The following is a 27603-nucleotide window of genomic DNA, read 5'->3' on the forward strand; positions in this document are numbered from 1 at the left end:
TTATGAAATTTTTTTTATTGAATCATGTACTGCTCAGGGTCTCTCGTGCTGGTTGCTAGACGTCTCCTGTATTGTTTGTCACTTATCTAATCTAAGGCTGATTATTTTGTTGTGATTTTAATGGTGAATTGTTATTTATAGGACATGGAGGAGAGAAAGAGAGAGAGTGACTGACAACACCTAAGGAGGATTATGGCCTGCTCAAACGGAACAGCGGGAAGAAGAAAGAAGAAGCAGCAAAGAAAAAAAAATTTAGATGATTTATTACTGAATTATGGGACTCTAGTGTAATTGGACGTGAAAAGTACAAACAGTGACATTAATATTCGAAAGTGAAAAACAGTGAAAAGTTCATTCTCGAAGGACATTGAATTTATTGAAGTTTTGTTTGTGATGTTGTAATTGTGCATGTTTTGCTGTAAATAATAAAATGCTTATGGGGTGGGTTGTCCTGTTTCAGGTATTTTCAGGTTGAAATGAACAATTCAGTGATAAGTGATGTGTGATCAGTGGACTCGAATTTATTTTCATTCACAAAAGACTTGATTTGATTTATATTTTGTTTGTTATGTTGTTGATATTGTGTATGTTTTGTTGTAAATAATAAGTGCCTATGGGGTGGGTGTCCTAGTGGGGTATTTTCAGGCATCGCGGAGGCAGCTGGACGGACGTACTACACAGAACTTCAATCAAGGTAAAAGTCAGCTCTCGACCAATTTTAACAGTTCAATCAAGTTTTTTTCTTATCTAAACGTTTAATTTTGAGTTCATTTGTTTATAAATCTGAATAGTTTCTTCCTAGTTCTGTGAATTATTAATATCTTGAAATTAAAATTCAATAATCAATTCTTACACTTGTGATCTTCAACTTTTGTAACTTGTGAATGAACCTAACAAACATTAATGATTGTCTCATTAATGTTTGATGGCTTTATATTACATTTCTCAATCTATTAAAATTCAAATATGATTCTGAATTTCAATCTTCACCAGTTTTTTTTTGTAATATTTATGTCTTGTTGAATTGTTCAGTTTGGTCGTGGGCGACTTGCGTGGAATTGGTATTGTATGTCTGGACCATCACCCCATTTGTTTTTTTCAGGTTATATGCTTTGAATTTTCAGTTTCTTTGAAGGAGAACCCTCAGTTCGAATTCAGTATTTGATTATCTTTTGATAAGGGTGCTTTTGTTTCTTTTTATTTTCAAGTACTTACCCCTGATCTTCATTTTTTCAGTTATGTTTTGTTACTTTGGAGGCGAACCTTCAGTTCAAATTCAGATATCAAAGTATATATATGTCGATAAGGGATGTTTTTTAGTTGTTTCTTTTCATTTTTTAAAACTTTCCTCCGTCCCCAATTTATTTTAGTTTGGGATTTTTCTTCAGTTGTTCCTTTTCATTTCTTGGTAACTATCCCTATCTACTTAGATTCCTTATATGTTATTTTAATAGATAAATTTCAATTAAATTGTAAATTTCTGGGGTGCTGCCACACTGTTTGCTTTTTTCAGGGGGAAATCGTCGTCATCATTTATTTTTTTATTGTGTTTGTCTTTGTTGTGTGTTGTTGCATCTCTCAAAATATTGTTAGTGAACTATTTTCAATTATTTCTATTGTAATAAGTTTATACATTGTAAAGTGTAATTTGTATGTACTCCCTTCCTTCTCATTGCACCATCCATTCATATTTCTAACTTCAATTCACTTTATTTCCTCATTCTTTTTTCTCAATTTCATTTCAAACTTACTTCTTGGCTAACCCACCTCAACCTGTAGGTCCACTCATCTCTCATCATTATCCATTCTATTACCCACGCACAAGCCTAGAGCTCATGTGGGCATTATTCATTTTCAAATTAATTTCTTTCAAAATCTGTCATTTTCAATTCCTCAATTGTTTTACTATTTCTGACCACCTTTCGTTTAAACTAATCTTCTCCTCAATTTATAATTCATTACTCTTAAATTGTAAACCCCTAAATCTAATAATATCAAAATTAAGTTCCCAATCTTCAGTGTAACCTGGATCTTTGGCTATTTGAAACTGTTAAGAATAATTTTAATCCCACTTGATAATAATGACTATCATTATATCCCACTTTGAAGCATTAGGTCCACTTACCTTCCATCATCATCCTCTTATTTTACCCACACACAAGCCAGTCACTTATGTGGGATTCATATTCTATCTTAGAATCTATCTTAAAATCATTCTAAATCTAAATTTCAATCCATTTTTAAATGTCAATTTAAGGTGCGTACAGATACGCACCTATACGCGCCGCGAACATGAGCAATTCACTTTTAATCAGCTGACTATATCTGTATTTTTACAGAAACGGTAAGATACAGATAAAAAAAGCTTGGCATCAGCTGATTAAAAGTGAATTGCTCATGTTCACGGCGCGTATATCTGTACGTACCTATACATTCCTCTCAACTACCACATTGTCGTTTATTTTACTCCCATTGTAATCACTTGAAAACAATCATTAGTTTCTTTACCTTATTTCACATTCACTAATATTCTCAAGTTTATACCTCTAGTTACTGCCTTGTCAGCTCCTCATCTCCCATTATCCATCATTCTGTCTCTCATTCTATTATTGTTTGTCTCACCACTATTCCTTACTAATTTCACTTGTATCCCCCCCCACCTTGCCAATTAATCCTTCGGCTGGGCACACACCGATTAGTCAAGACAAGACTAGTCACGTTTAGTCACAATACTTCACATAGTTGCTTATGGAGTCATGTCATTGACTAATTGGTGTGTGTGCACAGCCTTACTGACCGTAGTCAATTCATTTGCCTCCCCCCCCGCCATCTACATAAAATTATTCTTCCCCTCCCTTTCATATCTAAATGGATTTATTTTCAGTTGTAGTTAACTTTTTGTGCACTTTCATATGCTTTTTATTAAGAACTTGAAGGGGGTTAATGTTCTACAATTTGCAATATTGTGACAGATGCAACAGCACTAGTGTGGTAGCACTCTTAGCTTATATTATATTGTCCCCCCCCTCTCTCATGGTCTAGACATGCACTTACCAATACCATTGAATTATTCCTCTTCTGGAGGGGCACCACCCTCTTCTATCCGTATAGAAGTGAGTGTTGTCCCTTGAGAAGGGGAACCACTCTTTTTTGCCCCCTCAGGGGAACTCTCCCACTCTCTTTCGGGGGGGTGGGAAAGCACCCTGTGGGGGGATTTGTCCCTCTCCCTTCTGGGAAGGGAAAACTGTCACCTGGCTCTGAGTGGTCCAGTCAAGGCTCAATGCGCCCTTTGGCGTGGGTGGGACCACTCACTACATTGGGGGGGGGCCAGCAACCACATGGAGCCGGGTTGCCAGTATTGGACGTTGAGGTTAGTGCCCGGTTTGTTTTGTGGGCCTATCCAACAGTGAACGTTTCACTGTAAACCTGAATCTAGAACAAGAAGGAAAATAAAAAAAAAAAAAAATGGGAAAATTTTTCATTTATATGCTTGGTATGTGAACTCCATAATATGTGTGTGTAATCATAATTTATTGGTCTATGTACATACAATGTTCAATAATAATGTTCAATAATACATAAATACCTATATGTTGCTTATATTATTGCGTATATATTGCTTATTCTATATAAATCCTATACTACTATATTATATATAAAGACTAGAGAAAGAAATACTAAACTAGAGAAAAAGAAAAAAGAAGAAGAGAAAGAGAAGAGAAAGAAATACTAGAGAAAGAGAAAGAAGAATACTAGAGAAAGAAGAATACCAGAGAGAAAGAGAAAGAAGAATACCAGAGAGAAAGAGAAAAAAGAATACTAGACTAGAGAAAGAGAAAGAAGAATACTAGACTAGAGAAAGAGAAAGAAGAATACTAGACTAGAGAAAGAGAAAGAAGAATACTAGACTAGAGAAAGAAGAATACCAGAGAGAAAGAAGAATACTAGACTAGAGAAAGAGAAAGAAGAATACTAGACTAGAGAAAGAGAGAAAGAAGAATACTAGACTAGAGAAAGAGAAAGAAGAATACTAGACTAGAGAAAGAGAAAGAAGAATACTAGACTAGAGAAAGAGAAAGAGAATACTAGACTAGAGAAGAGAAAGAAGAATACTAGATAGAGAAAGAGAAAGAAGATACTAGACTAGAGAAAGAGAAAGAAGAATTACTAGACTAGAGAAAGAGAAAGAAGATAAGACTAGAGAAAGAGAAAGAAGAATACTGAAGGAAAAAGAATACCAGACTAGAGAAAGAGAAAGAAGAATACTAGACTAGAGAAAGAGAAAGAAGAATACTAGACTAGAGAAAGAGAAAGAAGAATACTAGACTAGAGAAAGAGAAAGAAGAATACTAGAGAAAGAGAAAGGAGAACTATAGAGAAAGAAGAATACTAGAGAGAAAGAGAAAGGAGAACTATAGAGAAAGAAGATAACTAGAGAGAAAGAGAAAGATTATTTAGAGAGAAAGAAGAATACTAGAGAGAAAGAGAAAGAAGAATACTAGAAAAGACTAGAGAAGAGAAAGGAGAACTATAGAGAAAGAGAGAACTAGAGAGAAAGAGAAAGGAGAACTATAGAGAAGAAGATAACTAGAGAGAAAGAGAAAGAAGATTACTAGAGAGAAAGAGAAAGAAGATAACTAGAGAGAAAGAGAAAGAAGATTACTAGAGAGAAAGAGAAAGAAGAATACTAGAGAGAAAGAGAAAGAAGAATACTAGAGAGAAAGAGAAAGAAGAATACTAAAGAGAAAGGAGAACTATAGAGAAAGAAGAATACTAGAGAGAAAGAGAAAGAAGAACTATAGAGAAAGAAGAATACTAGAGAGAAAGAGAAAAAAGATTACTAGAGAAGACTAGAGAGAAAGAGAAAGAAGGATACTAGAAAAAGAGAAAGAAGGATACTAGACTAGAGAAAGAAGAATAAAAGAGAATGATGAATACTAGAGAAAGAGATAGAAGAATGAAAGAGAAAGAAGAATACTATACTAGAGAAAGAAGAATACTATACTAGAGAAAGAAGAATACTAGAGAAAGAAGAATACTAGAGAAAGAGAAGTTATAGTATGGAAGAATGAGAGAGAAAACTCGAGGTAAGAAACTAAGGAAAGTTAGAGGGAGGATGTTCGAGTTGAAAATGAAAGGCAGGGAGAGAATACTAGAAAATATTTTTGAGAAGGAAGAATTCTAGAGAGAGTAAGAAAGAATGATGAAGATAGTGAAGATAAAATAATAGCACTAGAAGTGGTGTAGAACAGATTAGACTACAAAGAAAGGTTACACTGCTAACAATAAATATCTTATAATCTTATGTATAATATCTTATATCTTATGTCTTATAATCTTGATACAGAGTGACTTCTATTGCCATGACGTAGCTATGTAATCAATCTTAGCATCACTTATTTATTACAGCTGAAATATTGGAGGATTCAAAGGAGACATGTTGGTTGTACCAGCTCCATGTGGGATCACAACCCAACAATGCTGGTCAACAATTTATTATCAATGATTACACTCAACTTATAACATAAACATTGATATATATAATAATACTGTACTTCAAAACTCACTCAAACAGTAGACTGCGTCTGTTGAGCAATTATTGTAAATTCAATATTTGAAGCTATACAAAACAATGGCTCATTATGTAGAAATTGTTCAATATTACTTGTGAGAGAACCAGAATTAAAACTTAACCAGAATTATAACCCTAATTATCACATTCACTATTTTTCAATTCAAAAATGTAAATTTTCAATTTTAATCCAAATCTCTAAACCGCATTTCTAATTCTGGAAATAGCGAGTGTAAAAATCACAGAATCTCTCCATTATTTTGAACGTAGACTAAATATCCTGAACATCTCTCAATATTTTAAAAGGCAAACAAAATAAGAAAACTCCATTGTTGATCATTTTGAAATTCTAAATATCCTGAACATCTCTCAATATTTCAAAAATCAGACAAGAAAACTCCATTGTTGATCATTTACAAATTGAACATTAATGCGTTTCAAACAGATTCATAATGAAGGAAAAATGATTGCAAAACAACCAGAACCAAAAATCATTTATTTATTTTCTCTCCAACAAACAGCTTCAAGGATAAAGGAATTTACAGTAAAAATGCTACAATATTCACTTTATAGTATTCTTGAGACTAGAAATTCTAACACTTTTACTGTATTAGAATACATTTGAAACGCATTTGTTGCCTGCTTTCATTTGCAGGGTCTAACCCGAATAAACCATTTAAAAAATTACAAATTAGTTGACAAAATACCAGTAGAGTAGTTAAATTCAATAAAAACCAATAAATAAGAACACTCCATTTTTTATCATTTTCGAATAAACAGTAATGTGTTTCAAACAAATTCATGATAAAGGAAAATGATTGCAAAACAACCAGAACCAAAAATCATTCGTTTATTTTCTTCTCTCCCACCAACATATTCAGGGATAAAGGAGTTTACAGTAAAAATGCTACAATATTCACTCTAGGATTCTGAGAATAAAAATTGTTACTATTTTACTGTATTAGAATGAATTTGAAACACATTACTGTGGCCTGCGAGGCTGAGAGGCTGCTTTCATTAACACAGCCAAACCTGAATGAACCAATCTATAAATGTAACAAATTAAAAAAAATATTATTGAATTTAAACCACTCCAATGGTATGGTGAGGTCCACTTTATAATGGCAGTGGAGAAACATGAGAGAAGAGCGTTGTCGATTTTCTCCCTTTCTACTGCCTTGTATAGAGGATAGCTGATACCAGTTAATCTGATATAATATCCAACTGTTCATTCTTGTTTAAAAGTAATCAATTACAATTATTTACGTTAAGACAACATTTTGTCAATTATACATTTTTAAATTGAGATTAAACATTTCGTTAATTATATTTCTGTATTGTTAAAAAACGATCTGGCAATGTTGTGGAGTTAGAAAAGTATAGTGATATCTGCTTTGTCGAATAATAGACAAGGCTAGCAACACCAATGCTAATCAAATACTGCCCTTATAACGTCGACCTCACTATAGACAACTAAAGCCTAATTCAATTACTGTATCCAGGTTATTGACAAGTTTAAAAACTATTCATGGTGGCTTCTATTCCATAAAGGAATACATGGATAATTAGTGGATACATTTCAGTAATATTGTGTACTTATCAATTAATAGCTGTGATAACTTATTGTACTTTTGTGTTTTGTACTTTGTGACATTGATCATTTTCATGTATTTTATGTTTTTATAATAATTGACGTTGCCATATCTGTAATGTACAGTTTTTATGCAATAAAAATATTTATTATTTTTATTATTATTTCAATTTACATTACAGCATCAAACTCAAATCACAACAATTTTTTTCTGAAATATATTTTTTGTGACCATCAAGACATTTCACTTCTTCACCAATTCAATTTTTCTTCTATAACTATGTAATCAAATATCAATTTTGTCATTAAATAGAGTAGTTTATGTGTAGCTTATCAAAATAAAATTAAAAGAAGAAATTCGTCGTTTAAAACTTGCGAAAACCTGGATACATTGGCTAAATTTCTTGAATGTTAATATGTAGCTCATCAAAATAAAATTTGAAAGAATAATTGTCGTTTAAAAATTGTGAAAACCTGGATACATTGGCTAAATTTCTTGATTGGATCAATCACATTTCTCAGACCACAACAATTTCTGGTCATATTGTTTTTTTGAAGTGTAACCAAAACTTTTTCAATTATTTTTTCAGAATTGTACATGTATAGGCCTCTATAAACTTGTAGAGTACAGGCCTCAACTATAAATTTATACTTCTGTATAAATCTTATTGCATTGTCTATAGATTTCTCAGACCACAACTATTTCTGGTCATCTTGATTTTGCAAAGTGTTACTTTGTTAACTATTTTTCAGAATTGTACATAAAGGCCTCTATAATCTTGTAGAGTATAGGCATCAACTATAAATTTATTAATCTTCATAAATCTTCGTGTATTGTTTATAGATATCTGGTTGATTTGTGGACACACCGGTGGTTTGAAGCACTGCTCAGTCATGTGTAGGCACCTACCTTAGTATCCATCCGCATCTCAACATTTCCAATGATAAACTTCAAGGTACGTCAAGACTTGTATACAAATATAAAATATATTTGCATGAGATACTTGTCAGAATCACAAGTATGATCAACCTCCTCATTCAATTATTTTGTATGATATTATGTAATGTTTTATTATAGAAAATCACTACTACCCTTATATTTTCAAATAAAACACAATCAATGAATGTTCAGTGTTTTATAAAAGTATAAGGGTACTACCGTAGTAAAAAAAGTTAATTCGTATGGCTTTTGTTGGTGGGGAGTCCCTTGCGGGAAGGTCCCACAGCCAGAATATACAATTTAAGCCGTCAATGGGCCTTACGACTGACATACTTCAGCTGGGACCGACAGTTTAACGTGTCCGTCCGATAACACGGGAGTGATCTAGTTAAAAAACTTTTGGTAATTAGAGGGTTTGAACCCGGGATTCCTATGCTGCCACGCAAGCACTCTATCCACTAGACCACGGATCACTCCATGTACACTGAAAGGGTACTAATGATTTTCTATGATTAAACATTCAATTAACCCTACTAAAATACTCAATTAGAAGTGAAATTTATTTGAAAAGTACGCGCTTCCAATTTTGGTTTGATCATCTTTGAATCTCATACAAATTTCTGAAGAAATTTGTAAACAAGTCTAAACGTACCTTAAGCTCTGCGAAATTCAACCAGATATCTACTACTATTTCTATGTTTGAATATTGAATCTTCATTTCGTGAATCACATGAGAAAATGAGAAAAAATCCTTGCCCTGAATCCTCCAATATTTTAAGTGTAGTGTAAAAGGTTTCATATTGAAATTAACTACTAATGAAACTAATGTTGGCGATATCAATTACCTAAAATCACCCTACATCAATTTAGAAGACTAGATTTGTTAGTAAGTAAGAAGAAGAAGAAGAGAAGAAGAAAAAGATTATGATCTAAATCAACTCACATAATGTAACACCTAATTAGTCTAAGGATCAGCAATTGGCTACGAAGGTCCAAAGGTGTTGATTTCTCAGCAAAGAAGAAGCAGCAGCAGTAGAATCAGCTGTAGCAGTAGCAGCAGACGAAGAAGAAGAAGATGACGGAGTAGCAGCAGAAGAGAAGTTACTAATGTTGTTTTGTGGCTGCGATGTCCATTTTGTGTCCACTTCCCAACTGCAAAACAACAAAAATTCACCATTTTTATTACATCTATCAAAAAACAAAGGAAAGAATTAGCTTTACACGTACGGGATAGATTAACTTGACATTTTGCATTTTGACTCTTAATTTACCGAGGAAAGTAAAAGGCCTATTTTAAGAACTCCAAAATTTCAGTAGGTCAAATCTTCAGTTTGTCAAGCTTTCGATCAGACCCTTGCTAAGCACGGGTTACCTGCTAGTTATAATAATATTATTCCGAGTGGATTCAGTTATTTCATGGGATCAAACAATGCCATCATAGTGTAGCACTCATTACAAACGGTCACCCTTCCAAGAGAATCCCGAGTGCTTGCCGCAACTTGGAACCATTCACAAGTCCGAATAGTATAAAACTAATGGCATAGATAAACTATAGTGAGGTCCAGGTTATAATGTTTGTGTAGGAAGATAGGAGAAAAGGGTTGCCAGATCTCAGCCTTGTCACCCAAACACTGATACTGGTATATCTGATCAATTTAACTGTTCATTATTGTTAAAAATAGTTAATATTTTTTTGTCAAGAAAATATATCTTTTAAAAATGTAATGATAAATTTTCATGATTGAGATTAATTATTTTGTCAATTGGTTGAATTTCTACATTGTTGATAAACGATGTGACAACATCGCAATGAGTGAAGAGTAATTTAACATACGAATTAATAATAATATTTGTATGGCTTTTATTGGTGGAGAGTTCCTGACGGGAGTTCCACCTCGCCTGAATCTCTCGGCTGCTATGCAAGCACTCTATCCACTAGACCACTAATTTAACATACGAATTTTACTCATGTACCTTCATAGGACTGCCACAAAATAATAAAATTGAAAATTTGAAGAAAAATATGAAATCCCACCACATCATCTCAGCAACAAAGCATTTCAGGACCCATGTAAACATGAAACGTTTTCCTATCCTTCATTTTAAAATGAGGAAACGCCTCACGAAGTTTGTCGGTCTATTTCAGAAACATTCTGTATTAAGGTGCGTACAGATATACGCGCCGCGAACATGAGCAATTCACCTTTAATCAGCTGATTATATCTGTATTTTTACAGAAACGGTAAGATACAGATATAAAAAGCTTGGCATCAGCTGATTGAAAGTGAATTGCTCATGTTCGCGGCGCGCAAATCTGTACGCACCTTAATAGTGCAGTCAAGGGATGCAGTCACTATCCATTATTTCCAATTTTTATGCAATTATCGTATTCATTTAATTTTATTTATGTCATCCATTTTTATTTCTATAATATTGATTATTTCTATAATATTAAGGGCCGTGGGCCGTTTGCACTGTGTAAGTTTAAGCTGAAGCTTAAACCAAATCTGGATTTTTTTTTGGTTTAAACTAAAATTCCGTTTGCACAGTATCAGTTTAGTGTTTTATCAACATCACTTTGCTCCAGATCATATTCAACAATAAACGAGCACAAGCGCATCATCATATGCGATTCAATTTGATGATAAATAAGCTGCAATACCTATTTTATAGACTTACAAGAAATATTTGAAGCTCAACATTACATCATACAATTTCAAGATAGAAAGGTAAGTTAGAAAACTCACCAGCTGTCAACAGCCGCACTTGAAGGCTCTGGTCTATGACTCAAGTCAAATCACGACGTCCAGCTCATATCAGCATCAATGCATTGCACTGAGAAACGTTGTCATGTATCTCCACCTCCACCAATCTGGTTCAAACCTAGATAAAAATTAAAATACTGAACGACATTGAAATCTGTAAAGATAACAATCACATTTAAAAAACTAATCATTATAAATAGATTGAGGTCATAATGGAGCGGCGATGGTAAAGTGTATCAAAGAAGCTAGCTGAGGCCCGGTTGCACAAAAGCCGGTTGAATTTTAACCGTGATTAATTTCACAAGAACCAGCCAGAGAAGGCCTTTTTGATAAGACGGTTTCTCTGATTGGTTCTCGTGGAATTAATCACGATTAAAATTTAACCGGCGTTTGTGCGACCGGCACTGAGAGTGTTGAAACGTAATGCATGTATTAAAATGTGTTAAAACATGGTGGAGTGGCAAAGGAAGGGTGGAAGGTAGAAGAAAGTAAAAAAATCTAGATACATTCATCTATTTAATCATTCAGAATTACACAACTTCTAGAAAAGTATCACAGGCTAAAACCCAAAGCTGTTTCAATTCTAATCTATACAACCGTCCAAATGTATCTGAGTTAAGGTAGGCGCACAAATCGTCTTCGGACGGACGGCACGCATCGGACGGATCAGACGATTAGATTTGATGCATTATTTTCAATTGGTGTGCGCATACCTATCCGCATCGTATAGGTAGGCTCACTCAAATTGAAAACTATGCATCAAATCTAATCGTCCGATCCGTGCGGTCCGTCCGATGACGATCTGTGTGTGCCTACCTTTATATGTCACTTTCACATTGTTGAGTTACACTCCAATTTACAATCCAAAAAATCTGGTGTGGCGCACTCACACAACTTTCCTTGCCGTTATAAACATTTATCACCTGACGCAAGTGTACACGCGCATTCCAAGTCTACTATTCAAAGATCTGCCAGCTGGTGACAGGACAATAACGCTGGAGACACACGTAGTCTGCTATCTCTTCATAGTGAGTTATTTAATAGAATCAACAGTTTCCAACAGTTTGCTTTGTTGGATAAACAAATTTTCTCGAATTTCGAGCTTATTTCCAATTTTAGGTGAAAATGTCACTGAACATTAATTGTAGAGATTTTTATGCTCAATCTTTTCCACTTAGAATTTTTTGTTTAAATGTATCTGAAGCCTGATAATCGGGAATCTAAAATCACACTTTGCATTGATGTGGCGGAGCTCCTGAAATTTTTACAGATATTAGACTTGTGGCAGTTGATAGAGCTTATCAATGACTATTTTAGGTATGAATTTGATCAAAATCGTTGGAGCTGTTTTCGAGAAAATTGCGAAATACCCTGGTTTTGACAACATTTTCGCCATTTTAGCCGCCATCTTGAATTAGATTTGATCGAAATTGTTCGTGTCGGATCCTTATAGGGGAAGGACCTTGAGTTCCAAATTTCAAGTCATTCCGTTAATTGGGTGATGAGATATCGTGTACACAGACACACGTACAATCATACACACACACACACATACAGACCAAAACACAAAAACCACTTTTTTGGACTCAGGGGACCTTGAAACGTATATAAATTTAGAAATTCGGGTACCTTAATTTTTTTCGGAAAGCAATACTTTCCTTACCTATGGTAATAGGGCAAGGAAAGTAACAAACAAAACACCTTTATCATTTCCAACACTTTCAGCTACCTTCTCTGATACTCTCAACCTTTGCCGCTCCACCAAGTTTTTAATCCCAAGTGCTTAATTGAGACCTCTAAAGTACGCTACACACGGGGACAATAGTAGCGTCCACTAGCTGTAGTGGGATCACGGAATTGGAAATGTCATGTACATTCGAGTTCCAGACATTTCCAATTCCGCATTCCCACGACAGCTAGAGGAAGCTGCTATTACCCTGTGGATGAAAATCTCATGGACAGAAGCCTAAATCCGCGCTATAGAACAATCAATATTTCAATATTTTGAAAGAGTTGAAGTTTGTGAACTTATTAATGTGGGCTCTAGACATTTGAAATTCACCCGGATATTCTTAAATAATGGTTCAAGGGAGCTTGATGTTTTTCTTGACTGAGCACAGTTTCGATTCGTTCTTTAAACGTCTATGAAATGAAAAAAATCTTTATTAGGCGGAGTTAGGACTTTCAAGTCCTCTCTACCACTCAACCTCGTTGAGGTTAAAATTGAATAAATACAAACTTCAATTAATTCTTATACATAGAAATCGAAAAGTCGCGCACATCAATACAATAGGCCCGGTTGCACAAAAGCCGGTTAAATTTTAACCGTGAATAATTTCAGGAGTACCAATCATAAAAGGTCTTTTTGATAAGACGTCTTCTCTGATTGGTTCTCGTGGAATTAATCACGATTAATTTTGTGCAACCGGCACGTTATGTAATAAGTTCATTTACATCTAATAAGTTCGCCTTCTGAGTATCACCTGTGTCAAGAGAAGGTTCGTTTCCTTTTATGCGACCGCATCATCCGACGATTTAGAAAGAAATACATGATACATTTTTCACATATTTTCATTCTGAAAATTCATTAACACTCCCATAAGAATAAATGGTATTATTTCTAAGTAGTTGGTCGCGGTCGCATAAGTGATAAAGTACCTTGAACATTTTCGCATTAATTAATCGCAGCACTAACCTGCTTTCCAAAGTATTCTCAAATCCATGTCCGTTTCGGCTCTTCTCAGCTCCATGTGAGAACCATCTGTAAGATAAAAATTTAATTGTAAAATCAATCTAATTTTAATTGTAAGTACAATCTAAAAGGAATAAATACTGTGTCCTCAATCTCAAACTACCAAATGCTTAAAGTATCTTATTCAGAACGAAGTAGCAACCAGCTCTGGAGTTTTATTCTTACAGATAATTCAAGTTTTTCAACGTTGAACCCTTTTACATTAAAACCTCAATGATCTGAAGTTTTGAGCCCAATTCCTCTAGCACCCGGCACACAGGAACAATCTATATATATAAAAGCGAAATGGCACTCACTCACTGACTGACTGACTCACTCATTGGCAGAACTAAAAATCTACCGGACCAAAAACTTTCAAATTTGGTAGGTATGTTCAGTTGGCCCCTTTAGAGACGCACTAAGAACGGATTTGGAAAAATTTCAACTCTAAGGGTGGTTTTTAAGGGATAAAAGTTCGTCTTTTAGCATTTATATTCTTCTTATTCCAATCTCTTAATTATAATAAATTGAAATGTCCATACCATATGATGATAATGGTTAGGTTCAAAGCCACTGATCAATTCCATCGGGTTTTTTTCTACGTTCAGTCTCTCTCTTGGGTTAACAGCCGTAGGGCTGGTTGGCAGCAGCTCTCCATGCTTTTCTGTCGTCCGCTTTCCGCTTCAGCTCGTAGTATGATCCACATCTCATATCCCCGTAGCAATTGTTTCATATACTCCAGCCTAGGTCTTCCTCTCATATTCCTTCCCTCAACCATTCCCTCCATTATCCTTGTCAGTAGAGTGTCATGTCTGATGATGTGGCCAATCAGCTGTGCTCTTCTTTGCTTGATCCACTTCAAGAAGTTCCGGTTCTCTCCCACTCTTTCAAAAACTTGCTCATTTGTAATCATATCTCTCCAACTGATCTTCATCATTCTTCTGTAGCACCATGCCTCGAATGCAGCCAATCTTCTTTCCTCTCTCACCCCCATTGTCCACGCCTCACTTCCATATGTTGCAGTACTCCATACATACGTTTTCAACATGTTTTTTCTTACATCGAGACTTATGTTTTTTGAGGTAAATAGATTTTTCTTCTTATTGAAGGCAATCTTAGCCTGGGCAATTCTGCTGGCAATGTCCTTGCAGCTTCTTCCATCACTTGTGATTTTGCTACCCAGGTAATTGAACTCCTTCACTTCATTTACTACCTCATTCCTTAGCTTTACTGCTGAGCTGTTCTCCCCTGTCCTGCAACATATTAGCACTTTGGTCTTTCGGATGTTTATTTTCAATCTAAACTCTTCCTCCATTATTCTGTCCATTTCATTCAGTGTTTTCTGTAGTTCCTCTTGACAGCTACGTTCAGTAAAAAACCTGATCACAGATGAACCACAGATTGGAAAGTCGGCTAGTATCTTGACGCCATAATCTGCCATCTTGAAAGAAAGTGTAGCATTGTAATACAGCAGTAGTTTTAATTTCTAACAAGATGATGCAGTCATGTGTCGTGGTCTTGGTGCACTCAAATCTTGGTTAGATTGATACCTTCCATTTTGTTTGTATTCTGTGGCTGAACGGTTGCTCATGAGTCATGACTGACAGATGTTTCCCTTGTTGATTATATTTTGTAAACAAAACTAGAACTTAACCTATTTCATTGTAATCAATTAAAATGGAAAAACCATCAGGTGATTGGAGTAGTTTTAAATGCTTTGTAAAATATTTTAAATGTTATTGAATTTATGTAATCATGCATTTCTCTGCTCCCAAATACATTATAATGGAGTCCATCATTTGTAAACAACCTCATATTCAGCCATGTATGTTTACGTTCAGCTACTCTATTTACGTTCTTTTCCATCGGTGGAAAAGTACGATTAACTGATCAGTGAACGAACCGGATATGACGTATTTTTTTTCTTATCAGTTAGACCAAAGACCTTGAAGAGGTATAAACGCACAATACCTATGCCTTCCCAATGCTAGCCCTTACTTGAAATTAAAGGTTCCATTGAGGTATTTTAGCGCGAGATATTATATAATATATATATTTTTTGTAATATTATAGATCACAAAAATCTTCAAGAACTTTAGTATGTAATAATCTTCCGGGCTGTCCCCTTAATGGCCGATTTCAATTCCAAATAATCTACCGCTGCATGTGAGTCTATGCATCGTTTAACGATAAAACAGTACATCGTTCAGAGCCACGTTCACTCAACGATCTCATCGTTCACTCACCGATCAGTGGCTCTGAACTCAACCAATATAGAACTATAATCTAGAGAGAGTACCTCTTCGAAACAGTTGTTAACTGCTAACTGAATTAATAATTTTAAGTGTTTGCATTAGGTTGAGTTGACTTTGTTAGGTTGGCACCAAGTTGAAGATTGAAATGCATTTATCGCGGAAAAATTGATTGGGCACTGCTATCAGAGCTATTCCTGGGAATATTATATTACTAGCCGTCAGGCTCGCTTCGCTTGCAATATCCGTTTAGCCAGACATTTAGTCTGGACCCCCGACTGGATCGTCCTAACATATGATCGTCCTACAAATGAAAAATGCAGGCGAGCGAAGCGAGCCTGCTGATCTCATTCTTGGACGATCCAGTCGGGGGTCCAGGGGGCGGAGCCCCCTGGCTAGACGGATATGGCGAGCGAAGCGAGCCTGACGGCTAGTACATAATAAAAATAATGAAAACTTTATTATTTTCAACACTCTCAGCTGCTAACTTCTCTGATACTCTCAACTTTCGCCGCTCCACCAAGTTTTCAATTCCAAGCGCTTAACTGAAATCTCTAAAGCACTGTGCACACAGGGACATTAGTAGCTTCCACTAGCTGTTGCGGGAACGCGGAGCTGGAAATATCCGGCACTCAAATGTACATGGCATTTCCAATCCCGTGTTCCCACAAAAGCTAGTGGACTCTTAGTTGACGCTACTATTGTCCCCGTGTACAGGCTGCTTTGATTTGACAATAGTGACGTCCACTAGACCTGACTACTAGTGTCGGCTACTGAAATTATTATTACCGTTTATTGTCCCCGTGAAAAGGGGTTCGGATGCTGCTACAGTTGGGTCCACGTTATAATGGTAGTATTCGATTAACATTGGTGTTGCTATCCTTTACTATCTTTCGAGACAAAGTAGATAGCGCTATCCTTGTCTATCATTCGAGACAAAGTAGATAGCGTTATCCTTTTCTAACACTGTAATGTTGCCAGGTCGTGTTTTAACAATGTAGGAAAATAATAAATTAACAAAATATTTTATCACAGTCAAGATTAGTGGGACATTGAGACCAACAGAGACTGAGTTGTTGCCTGTGCTTAGTAACATCATGCCTCCAGATCTCAGAAGGTTGGAGAAGAAGAACAAGTTCATTTCCCAGTTGCAACACATTCATGAGGATCTCCCAGTCTCTAGAGATTTGGCTAACCCTCCACTAAGGCGCCTCAAGTCAATAAGATACTTGAGACTTGACGAGCAGGGGGAACTCAGAAGTGCAAGGGAGTTATGGAGACTGAGATGGTTGCAGGGAGAGATCAGGAACAAAGGCCTTGTGGATTACCCTAATGACATTGTTCCTGGCACCCAGCTGAGACGTAGAGAGTGGTGTGGCCTTAACCGGTTCAGGACGCAGGTGGGAAGGTGTGCTGAGCTGATGACAGCATGGGGATACACATCTGATCCTCTGTGTCAATGTGGACAAATTTAATCAATGAACCACCTAATATCTGAGTGTCCACAACACTCCTATCATGGAGGGCTGACAGCCCTCCATGATGCTGGAGAAGATGCATGTCAGTGGCTCCAGAACTTTCTAAATTCTATTACTATTTAAAATATTAAGTGTAAAATTATGTTTTTTTTTTATAATTTTGGCCTATGAATGCATATGCACTACACAGTCAAGAACATTATTTATTATTTAATTATTCAAAGTATATTCTCTTGATGAATGAAATATAATTGATCATCTTAAACAAGAAAGAACTGTTAATATTAAATCAAATATACCGGTATCAGCTGACCTCTATAGAAGGCAGTGGCAAAGCAGATAATCGGCAACGCTGTCATCCTATCTCTCTCCACTGCAATTATAACGTATACCTCACTATAGGCACACTCTTTCTTTCTCTATTATTATATTTATATTTGTTTTTGTTTTGAAAAAATTGTATTGTATTATGGCAAATAAAGAATTTGAATTTTAAAGAATTTGATATTTCTCTTGCATTCAGCTAGTCACAAGTTTCAGTTTACCTTACATAAAACTAATCAATTATTGCTTGACATTAATCTAATTTAATTGAATCGGCAACGCTGTCTTCCTTTTTTTCTCTCCACTGCCATTATAACGTGGACCTCACTATAGACCTGGCCACTAGTGCCGGCTACTAGAATTCCGTTCATTGCCGCTATGGGAAGTGGTTCAGACTCTGCTGTCCCCGTGTGATGGCGTATTGCCACTAATAGGGGCATCTATTGGACGTCACTATTGACCATGTGTGTAGGGTGTTTTGAAAAACTAAGAAACATTTCTACAGACTCAGGCCCGGTCGAACAACAGCCGGTTAAATTTTAACCGTGATTAATTCCACGAGAACCACATTTCTACAGACTCAGGCCCGGTTGCACAACAGCCGGTTAAATTTTAACCTAGATTAATTCCACGAGAACCAATCAGAGAAGGCGTTTTTGAAAATACGGCTTCTAGTCCAATCAATATAGACATAAAAAAGGGGGTGTGCTTGCAATTCATATTGTAGTTCTGATTTTTTATATATTATTTGGGTACATAAGAGAAGTCCAGAACCAATTTCTTCAGAACTACAATATAAATTGCATGACTCAATGTATATAGTGACTGGACTATTCTTTGATTGGTTCTCGTGGAATTAATCAAGGTTAAAATTTAACCGGCTGTTGTGCAACCGGCACTTACTTGGTAAGTTTGAAGACTCACCTGTTAAGAGCATCTAGAAGAACATAGTCCATATAAAAATCAGGATGCCAAGCTCCATGCTCATAATTCGGCATTATATTGCTTGCTGGCAGTTGTCGTTTCAAATGTTCACGTTATCATTGGAGGCTTCATTCTGTCCATGCCTATAAAATAAGACAATAGAATCAATTTGAATTTTGAATTTTTGCATCATCTCTGAAATACTAAGGTCCTCAAGCTGGGTTTTCGTTTGTGCGTAAATGCCGTCGTCGACCACGACAGGGAGAGAATCTCAGATTGGGTAGATTTCAATTAGTCTACATAACCAAAAAGATTATGTTCAATTATGCTTTAATGGGGCAGGTTGGAGCTTATTTTTTTATACTTTTAAATGGCAATATGTTGATATTATTGGAAATGTTTAATTTTTTAATAATAAAGACAAATAATGAAAAACTATTTGATCAGCTGTTTTAGCACACTTGAAATTTGGACACTATAAATGTCAACAATGCTTGCCGTCGTCGACTGCGGAAATTTACGCATAAAGGAAAACGTTCCTTAAGGCGGATTTCCCACCAAAGCTGGGCCGGGCCGGGCCGAGCCGGGCGGATCGGCCGAGCGGAATCTGCCTGCGTTCGCTCTGAAGCCGATTGTCGATTCTCTTTTCAGGACTTTTTCTAGTTAAAAATACAAAATACTGCGCAACTCACTACGTGGGAAGATCGAACTAAACTGAAAGAAGGCAGAATCCGCTTGGCCGAAAACGCTCGAGTCGGCCGTCAAGCCGACTGCATAAATCCGCTCTGCTCAACCCGGCGTTGATTTGAATGCTCCCGACTAAATCCTGCATAGTTAGCGCGCAAGCAGATTCCGGTCGGATCGGCCCGGCCCGGCCCCGCTTTGGTGTGAAACCCAACTAATGCTCAATAGCAGTTTAAACCATTTTTGAATATTAATCAAGGTTAACGCAGGCTATGATCGCATCTATTATTATGTGTGTTCCAATTGTGTAAGCTGATGGTTCAAACTAGGATTAAAATTAAACTAATTCAAATTAATTTTATTGATCCAAAAAAGAACATACAGGCCAAGTCAAAACATAAAAAAAGGCAGAATAACAATGTAAAATTAAAAATTTAAGCATATAACAATGATACGAATACATTTATAATACAACAGCAGAGTTCAAGTGTCATCATTCAGAAATTCATCTACACTATAGTAAGCCCTATTCACTAAGTATGCATAGAGTTCTTTTTTAAAATTTATTGATGGGGCATAAAAACATTTCGGTAACTTTTTAAACAGTCTCAAACCAATAACTGCTATTGGGCCTAAAGGTAGCTGTAGTCAGGATAAACTTCAAAAACGTCCAACAATAATTATTCAGAATAAAATATCAAGTTGAGTAACAACATGAATAATTGAAGTTCAACACCTCTGAACAAAATTGGAAGGGTTCAATTGCCAGCAGATAATCATAGTGACACACCCATAGGGTGGCCACAAACGACAGGACAAGTGTGTTGAACATGTGTGTACACACATGTCATCATACATTGTTGTGTCATCATAGCGGAAGGATTCGAACTAAAGTTTTCGAGGTTTCGTTTCTGTAACTTCAATTTTTTATGTTTATTTTTTATCCACTACTCTGAGGTTTTCATCATACAATATTTCAATTCTCCAGTGGTTTATTTATTGTAATTGATTGTTTGTTTTATGTTAGAAGCCTCTCGCTGATGACAAAACATTGTGTGTGTGGATGATAAACATGTTTATCATGAGCATGTCCTACCGTTAGTGGCCAGTCCCGAGAAAATACATTCGATACAAATCAAGATCACTACCAGAGACCAATTCACATCGCCATAGCGCAGCTTGAAAGACGTCGCCGACATATCTTCTAATGCCGCATCCACATGTTGGCCCAATAATTCAACCTCTCCCGGTCTGTAGATTATCCTTGTAAGCTATCTTATTGTTCCTTATATCCCTTGCCACCTTCTCTTCACAAAATCCTCTTTTCTTCTTCTTCCACAAAACCTAACAACTTTTCTGAACATTTTTGCTTTTAAGGTTCAAATTGATCGAACGAACGTAAACCCAATTTTTCACGTCAATTTTCCAGGTTTTTTTCTATAAAATTAAAATTTTTGATAGGCTAAAAATAGATAAATCAAATTATTTCCCGATTTCTTTCTAAATTAACTGGTTTCTACATAACTAAATAAAAATAGCTCAAAATAATAGCATTCAAATTAGTGATAATAATAATTAAATTGATATTATTAATAGATATATTGGGGAATTACTCCGTGATGAAGTTGCAAGAGGCCATAACTAGTAAGGGTAATCCTGCGGTGATTCTCGATGGATATAAATTTAGGAAAGATAGAACTTCATCCCAGGGTTACATAATTTGGCGATGTTTAAAAAAGGAATGCAAAATTTCAATAAAAACAGATCAAGCATATTCTCTTGAGTCCACTCCAACCTGCAAGCATAATCATCCACCTAACACCTTAGGCAGCGCTATGGAAGATAATTCATTATCTCTAAATGATTCAACTAGGAAATCTCCTTACAATGATGCAGTAATAGAGAGATCCATAAATAATTCTCTCAATGATACAGCTGATATCTTATCTGCTATCCCTAAAATATTTAACAATACAAACTCATGTAGCACACCGGACTTTTCGAAATCACCATCAAATTCTGATTTTAGATTTTCAATCGACGACCGCGACGAAATTATTGAATTGCTGAGAAGTGAGAATAGTAAATTAATCGAGAATATGGCCACACTGAAGCAACAATGGAGTGATGTTGTGGATCACTCCATCGACATAGATAAAAGGTTGATGGAGAGTAAATCCACTATAGATCAGATGAGAATTAGCATCGAGGTGTTGGAGGCTGAAAATAATTGTCTGAAAGGAGAAAAAAAAACCTTGGAAATAGAAATACAAGATCTCAAGTGTTTCTATTCTCCGGGTGACACGGTTTCTAATCGCGGGGCATCACACACTAATGTAACTGTTACGGAAAACTGTTTCACAATCTTAAGCGACTACAATATAGCACAGAATGAGATAGGTAACAATAATCAAAACAAAACTACAAAGAAGAATTTGATTAAAAATTTGATACCTAGAAACGTAAAACCACGAAAGTCGAAAAAAAAGAAAAGAGTGTTGGTAATGGCTGATAGTCATGGTAGGGATCTTGGTTGGGATCTGAATAATGACTTAGGTGAATATGGTTATGAGGTGTCTGTGATCGCAAGACCGGGTGCAAATTTCAATACAGTGACACGTGATATTGCTAACTTCACGAAAGATTTTGATTTCAATGACAGGGTGGTTGTACTTGCTGGAGCCAATGATGTAATTAATAGTACTAATCAACCGACTGAAGTTGACTTGCAGCCTATTGTAGAAATCTCGAAATATACAAAGGTGTCTATATCAACAGTGCCTTATAGATACGATAAGCCTCTTATGAACGTTAATGTGAAGAAATTGAACTCATGGCTATCTGAACAGATTTCTAATGCTGACTGTTTGGATCTATTGGACCTTGCGCACTTCGAAATAGATGATTACACACGACATGGCCTTCATTTGAATAAGGTAAGAGGAAAGGCAAAACTCCGTAAATACATAAAAAATCATCTGATAGGAGGTGCACAAACCATCAGTAGTACGGAAAACCTAAGTAACGAAAAAAATTGCAGAATTAATACAGTAGTTACTAAAAATATCCCAGTTTTGTGTAGTAATGATAGGGATCATTTTTTATAGGTTGCGAAATCTTCCATGTCAATTGTCAGGGATTATCAAATTCCAAATTAGAGTTAGAAGTTATGATGTCCTGTAAAACTTGGAATAATGACGTACTATGTTTAACCGAACATTGGTTGCGAGATTTCGAATTAAGTATGCTCTCATCATTGCCCGACTATAGATTGGTTGCTCACTTTAGTAGGAGAATAAAAGTACGTGGTGGCTCTTGCATATTTGTTCGAGAACAATCTATTGATAGTTGCAAGGTCCGAAATGACTTGGGTTTGATGGCACTGGAAAGTGTATTTGAAATTTCAGCAGTAGAAATGAAACTGAAAACTATGCCGCTAAAAATGATAGTCCTTTGTGTATATAGAGCGCCAAACTCTAACTGCGATGATTTTATTGAACTACTAAGAAACGTTCTCTCTAAAGTTAATAAAGAAAATCGTAAATTAGTATGCATTTGTGGAGACTTTAATATAGACTATTGTAAAGACGACAAAAACAAAAATATATTAAAAAACCTGATATCAACATTTAACTTGAATAAAGTAACCAACGGTCCTACTAGAATAACTTCAAGCACGTCTAGTGAATTAGACTATATAATAACAAACTATGCACCGACCCTATGTAGAAGCGAGACAATTCCTTGTTCATTTTCAGACCATGAGGGTAGCAGTGTTAAATTTCTTGTTAACGATCCTAAATATATAGTCCCACCTGATAAAGTAACTAGTAAAGTCTGTAAAGGTAATGAAGAAAAAAAGATTTTACGTGTCATTAACAAGACTAATATTGAACTCTTAAATCACGGACTGGCAAATGAAAATTGGAATACCGTCTATTATAGTAGAAACGTTGAAGATATGTACAACAACTTTTTATCCACTTACATAAATCATTGTAATAGCTCTGTTCCGGAAAGACCAGCAAAAATTATAAAAAAAAGACAGCTATCATGGATAACGCAGGGCATAAAAGTATCTGGCGAAAAGTTGAAAACAATGAATTCTCTACTAAAGAACCCAATTATGAGAGATTCAATGATCCATATTATCTCTGAAAATGGTATACGATATTTTAGCTTTATATCCTATTATAAAGTATATAAGAGTATTTACAGGAAGGTTTTGAAAACAGCCAAAAAAATAGCTGCCAATAAGTATATTTATAGTTCTAGTAACCAAACAAAAGCCATTTGGACATTAGTCAGAAATGAAACATGTAAGAGTAAAATTAATAAATCAGAGACTATTATAGCTACCGATACTGGGATTGTAAAAACTGGAAAAGAAGCTGCTGACCTCTTGAATAGATATTTCATAAATACGCCATTATCTATCCAGAGAGAGATAACACAGCATAATAATATTAACTTCCGAAATTTTTTAGATGTTAACACTTCCCGTACCAATAGTTTAAAACTAAATTCTTTCGATCCATTGACCTCTGAAGAGCTTCAGGAAACAATAAAGTCATTGAAAAATAAAAAATCTTATGATTGTCAAAATATATCAAATTATTTAGTTAAACAATCAGCCATGTCGATTTTAAAGCCACTTACATTCATTTACAATAGTTCAATGCAGACTGGCTATCTACCTTCAAAGCTTAAGCTGTCAAGAATCATTCCTATACATAAAAAAGGGAATAATGTCCTTCCTGAAAACTATCGTCCTGTTGCTAATCCTCCTGTTTTTTCAAAAATTTTCGAATATGTAATATTGAGGCGATTAAGGAAGTATTTGAATAGGGTTGGTTTGCTGTCTCCCAAACAATTTGGTTTCAGGCCGGGATTTTCTATAAATGATGCTGTTTTTTCTTTGATGAATGAGGTGCTGACTTCGGTGGATAGTAGATCAAAAGTTTGTGGCGTTATAGCCGATTTATCAAAGGCGTTCGACCTTGTAAATGAGGAAATTCTATTGGAAAAGCTCAAATTTTATGGTTTTCAGGGTCCGGTTTTGAAATGGTTCAAGTCATATTTTGAGGATAGATATCAGAGGGTCGTTATTGAATCTCACCCAAATATATACAAATCTAAATGGTTAAAAACAAGAAGCGGAGTACCTCAGGGAACCGTGTTAGGTCCTTTGCTATTTTTACTTTACATTAATGATTTGCCTTCTCATCTAGATCCAGCTCACTGCGTTTTGTATGCGGACGATGTCAGTATTCTACTAAAAAATGATAGTCAATCTAATATGGACTTACAATGCCAGGAAGCTCTTCTCAAATTGGATAATTGGCTAGCTGCAAATATGCTGAGCTTAAATTATAGTAAAACCAAAGAAATCCCTTTCAGGACGTCAAGAGGGGCTAATTTAAGGATTGGGAACCGCGACATAGAGTGTGTTAGAGACATAAAAGTACTTGGGATAGTTGTAGATTCAGATATTTCATGGAAACCACATTTGGAACACTTAAAAGGTAAACTTAGCTCTGCAATTTTTGCTATCAGAAATTTAAAATCATTGCTTAAAAAAGAAACGCTCAGACAGGTTTACTTTTCATTATTTCACTCCCTTTTGACATTTGGCATAGTTTTCTGGGGAAATTCAAGTGATGTTATTCAAATATTCAGACTACAGAAATGGGCACTGAGAGTAATGTCGGGAGAAACAAGACGAACTAGTTGCAGGCCTATTTTTAAGGAATTAAAAATCCTTCCCTTGCCTAGTTTGTACATTTTTGAAACTATATGTTTTATTAAGAGACACCAACACGAGTTTTATACAGGAGAGGCATTTCATAGCTATGAAACTCGATATAGGCACAATTTAAGAGATGGAGTTCATCGAACAAATCTTTACCAACGGGGAGTGAGAAGCGCTGGTATAAGATTGTTCAACACGTTACCAACACATATAAAAGAACTGAACGGTAAATTTTTTAAAACTAAACTAAAAAATGAGTTGTTGACTATTTCCGCCTATTCAACTGCGGAATTTACGGCTCACTATGAGCAATAATGCTTATGATATATATTCAAGCTCCTTGTGTATCTTTTCGGATGCAACACGTTGCTTCTGAGAAGATACAAAAGAGTATATGTTGCTTATGGAAAGATGCATTATTAAAGCTCCTTGTGTATCTTTTCGGATGCAACACGTTGCTTTTGAGAAGATAGAAAAGAGAGCATCTGTTGCTTATGGAAAGATACATCAAAGCTCCTTGATGTGTATATTTTCGGATAAATACAGGGTCTGTATAAGTAACCGGACTGACCTCGGGAAATTTTTTATTGGCAAAATATGTACAATTTTTCATTAGATATCTTCAAAGTAGTCCCTATTGGAGTCGATAACACGCTTGTTTCGGCCAGAGCATTCAAATCGTAGCGCCAAATGCCAGACTGGTTCTGCGAATAGCAGCTGTGTTTGCGCACGCGCAAACCGTCCTGCTTGCTTGGCATTCTGGAAGTTTTTAGTTTGGTCAGTCGTTCTTGTTCGTTTTGTCTTGTCTCGTTGTCTTGTTGTGAAGACCGAGTTTGTAATTTGTAATGTAATTTCAATCGGAAATTTCTTGTTGATAATTGTTTAAGTGTCGTGTGTGTGAATTATAAATATAACAGCGTAAATAGTGTTAAATTGAATTAATTTGCATCAGTTTTGAATTTATAAAGAATCCAGTTTGAGCTTCGTTCGGAATATAGTACAGAGCCAGCCTGCAAGTTGAACGTGAAAAGGCTGCCCAGAAGCAAACCTTTCGTTTCCCAGATTTCTTTCCACCCCTCGAATCTGACCAAAACACCTAATAAAGGCTTCGAAGGGCAAGTAGACAAAATTGGATTAAATCTGGTGAGTTTTTTGCTCTTTTATTGTTATAATGCAGAGTTTGACTGTACCAATAACCTGCTCAAATTGAAGACCAAATTTTGCTCCTTGTTAGTATTTGATAATTGAATAGTAATTACAGTCCTCTAGTAGCTCTAGCCTGAGCTTTGTTCAGAACATTTTGATCCTGCCAGCCGGAATGAATTTAAATTTGTAATTTGTTGATTAATTCACACACATTGGATTTAAGCAATTCGTATTTGTCCAATGTTGGCATGTTCAGAATGGTCTGATCTATGCACAACTTCAGTTTGTTGTAGCCTTGTTCTAGAGCAAGGTTTCTTGTCAATTTGTATTTGTCTGAAATTAAATTTATTTCAGTTAAAATTGTAATTTTCCTGAAACTAGGCTCATTGTGCTTTTTCTCAGGAATTTGTTTGTTGGATTTTGTATTGTCCATTTTGTATTGTACATGTTAGTGAAGGTTAATCACAGCATGATTTTGTTTGTTCAATTCAACAAGTTATCGTTTGTTTGTGAGTTGTTGGAAGAACATTATCTAATCATATAGCTTTGTCTTCAGCAGTAACTTGTCTTGTGAATTGATAATCAAAGTTTAACTTTGATAACTTACTAGTCGTGATTTCCTTCCATTAGTTTTGAACTCATTCTTGTTTTTTTTGTCTGTTGTTGTATTGTCGGGCTGAATTGTTTTGTGTATGAGTTCAAGATGGAGGAAAAATACAGAAACAAATCATGTGCATCGCGCTAAACTGGAACAATTGTATGCCGATTGCAAAGAATTTATGAACTGTCTAAAAATGTCTCTGATCCAAAAGTTGCTGAGCAATTTTTGGTGTTGTATCCTCGGGTGTCTCAGACCATTTCGGATTATGAAAAGATAGAATTAGTGGTTAATGAGTTGGAACTTGAGTTGAATAAAGACTATGTTGTAGCATTCAACGACTCACATCTAGATCTGTTTCAGTATATTGAAGTAGCGGCTAACACTCTCAAACAGAGAGAGGCGACTGATGCTATTGCTCAATCTTCGGCAGCTCCAGCAGCTAGTGCACAGCCGTCGTGTCCGAATCGGTACTGCCTAAAATCGACCTTCCGAAATTTGATGGGAACCAGACTCAATGGTCGGTGTTTTTGAATTATTTAAGGCATTGGTACATGACAACAAGAGTTTGAACGATCAGCAGAAGGTCCATATCTTGTAAGTAGACTTACTGGACAAGCAGAATATTTGTCGTCATTGCCACCATTGATATAATTATCTAATAATTTGGCAGGCTATTGACCCGCTATAACGATCCACGAGCGCAAGTCGATGCCTATTTCAAACAAATTTTTGAATTTCGTCCAATAAAATCAGAATCAAAGGCAGGTTGTATTGCGATTTTGGATGGGTTTTGCAGTTCCATCAATGCAGTGAAGAGATTGCGACTCACTGATTTGTCAGACT

At 35.7% G+C, this 27603-nt stretch overlaps 1 protein-coding gene across 2 annotated transcripts; it reads right to left on the reverse strand.

The window, feature by feature from the left end:
* Positions 1-3333: 3333 nt before the first annotated feature.
* On the reverse strand, positions 3334-18841 carry LOC120353908. Of its 2 annotated transcripts, XM_039439406.1 has the most exons (4): positions 18578-18841; positions 13564-13629; positions 9047-9255; positions 3334-3432 (listed from the first exon to the last, which is right to left on the reverse strand). In XM_039439406.1, the coding sequence occupies exons 1-3, from the start codon at positions 18649-18651 to the stop codon at positions 9075-9077; spliced, it is 321 nt and encodes a 106-aa protein (XP_039295340.1). In that variant the 5' UTR covers positions 18652-18841; the 3' UTR covers positions 3334-3432; positions 9047-9074. The 2 variants fall into 2 exon arrangements, with proteins under 2 accessions (XP_039295340.1, XP_039295339.1); XM_039439405.1 differs by lacking the exon at positions 3334-3432 and having other exon boundaries at positions 8461-9255.
* Between the last annotated feature and the right edge of the window lie 8762 nt (positions 18842-27603).

The sequence above is a fragment of the Nilaparvata lugens genome, chromosome 12, assembly GCF_014356525.2.
Source record: "Nilaparvata lugens isolate BPH chromosome 12, ASM1435652v1, whole genome shotgun sequence".
Lineage (NCBI taxonomy): Eukaryota > Metazoa > Arthropoda > Insecta > Hemiptera > Delphacidae > Nilaparvata > Nilaparvata lugens.

Coding starts and splice junctions, on each gene's coding strand:
- LOC120353908 (XM_039439406.1), bottom strand. CDS start 18,651: ATGCCGAATTATGAGCATGGAGCTTGGCATCCTGATTTTTATATGGAC. Junction 13,630..18,577: donor CTTCTAGATGCTCTTAACAG/GTGAGTCTTCAA, acceptor TTTATCTTACAG/ATGGTTCTCACATGGAGCTG. Junction 9,256..13,563: donor GAGAATACTTTGGAAAGCAG/GTTAGTGCTGCG, acceptor GTTGTTTTGCAG/TTGGGAAGTGGACACAAAAT.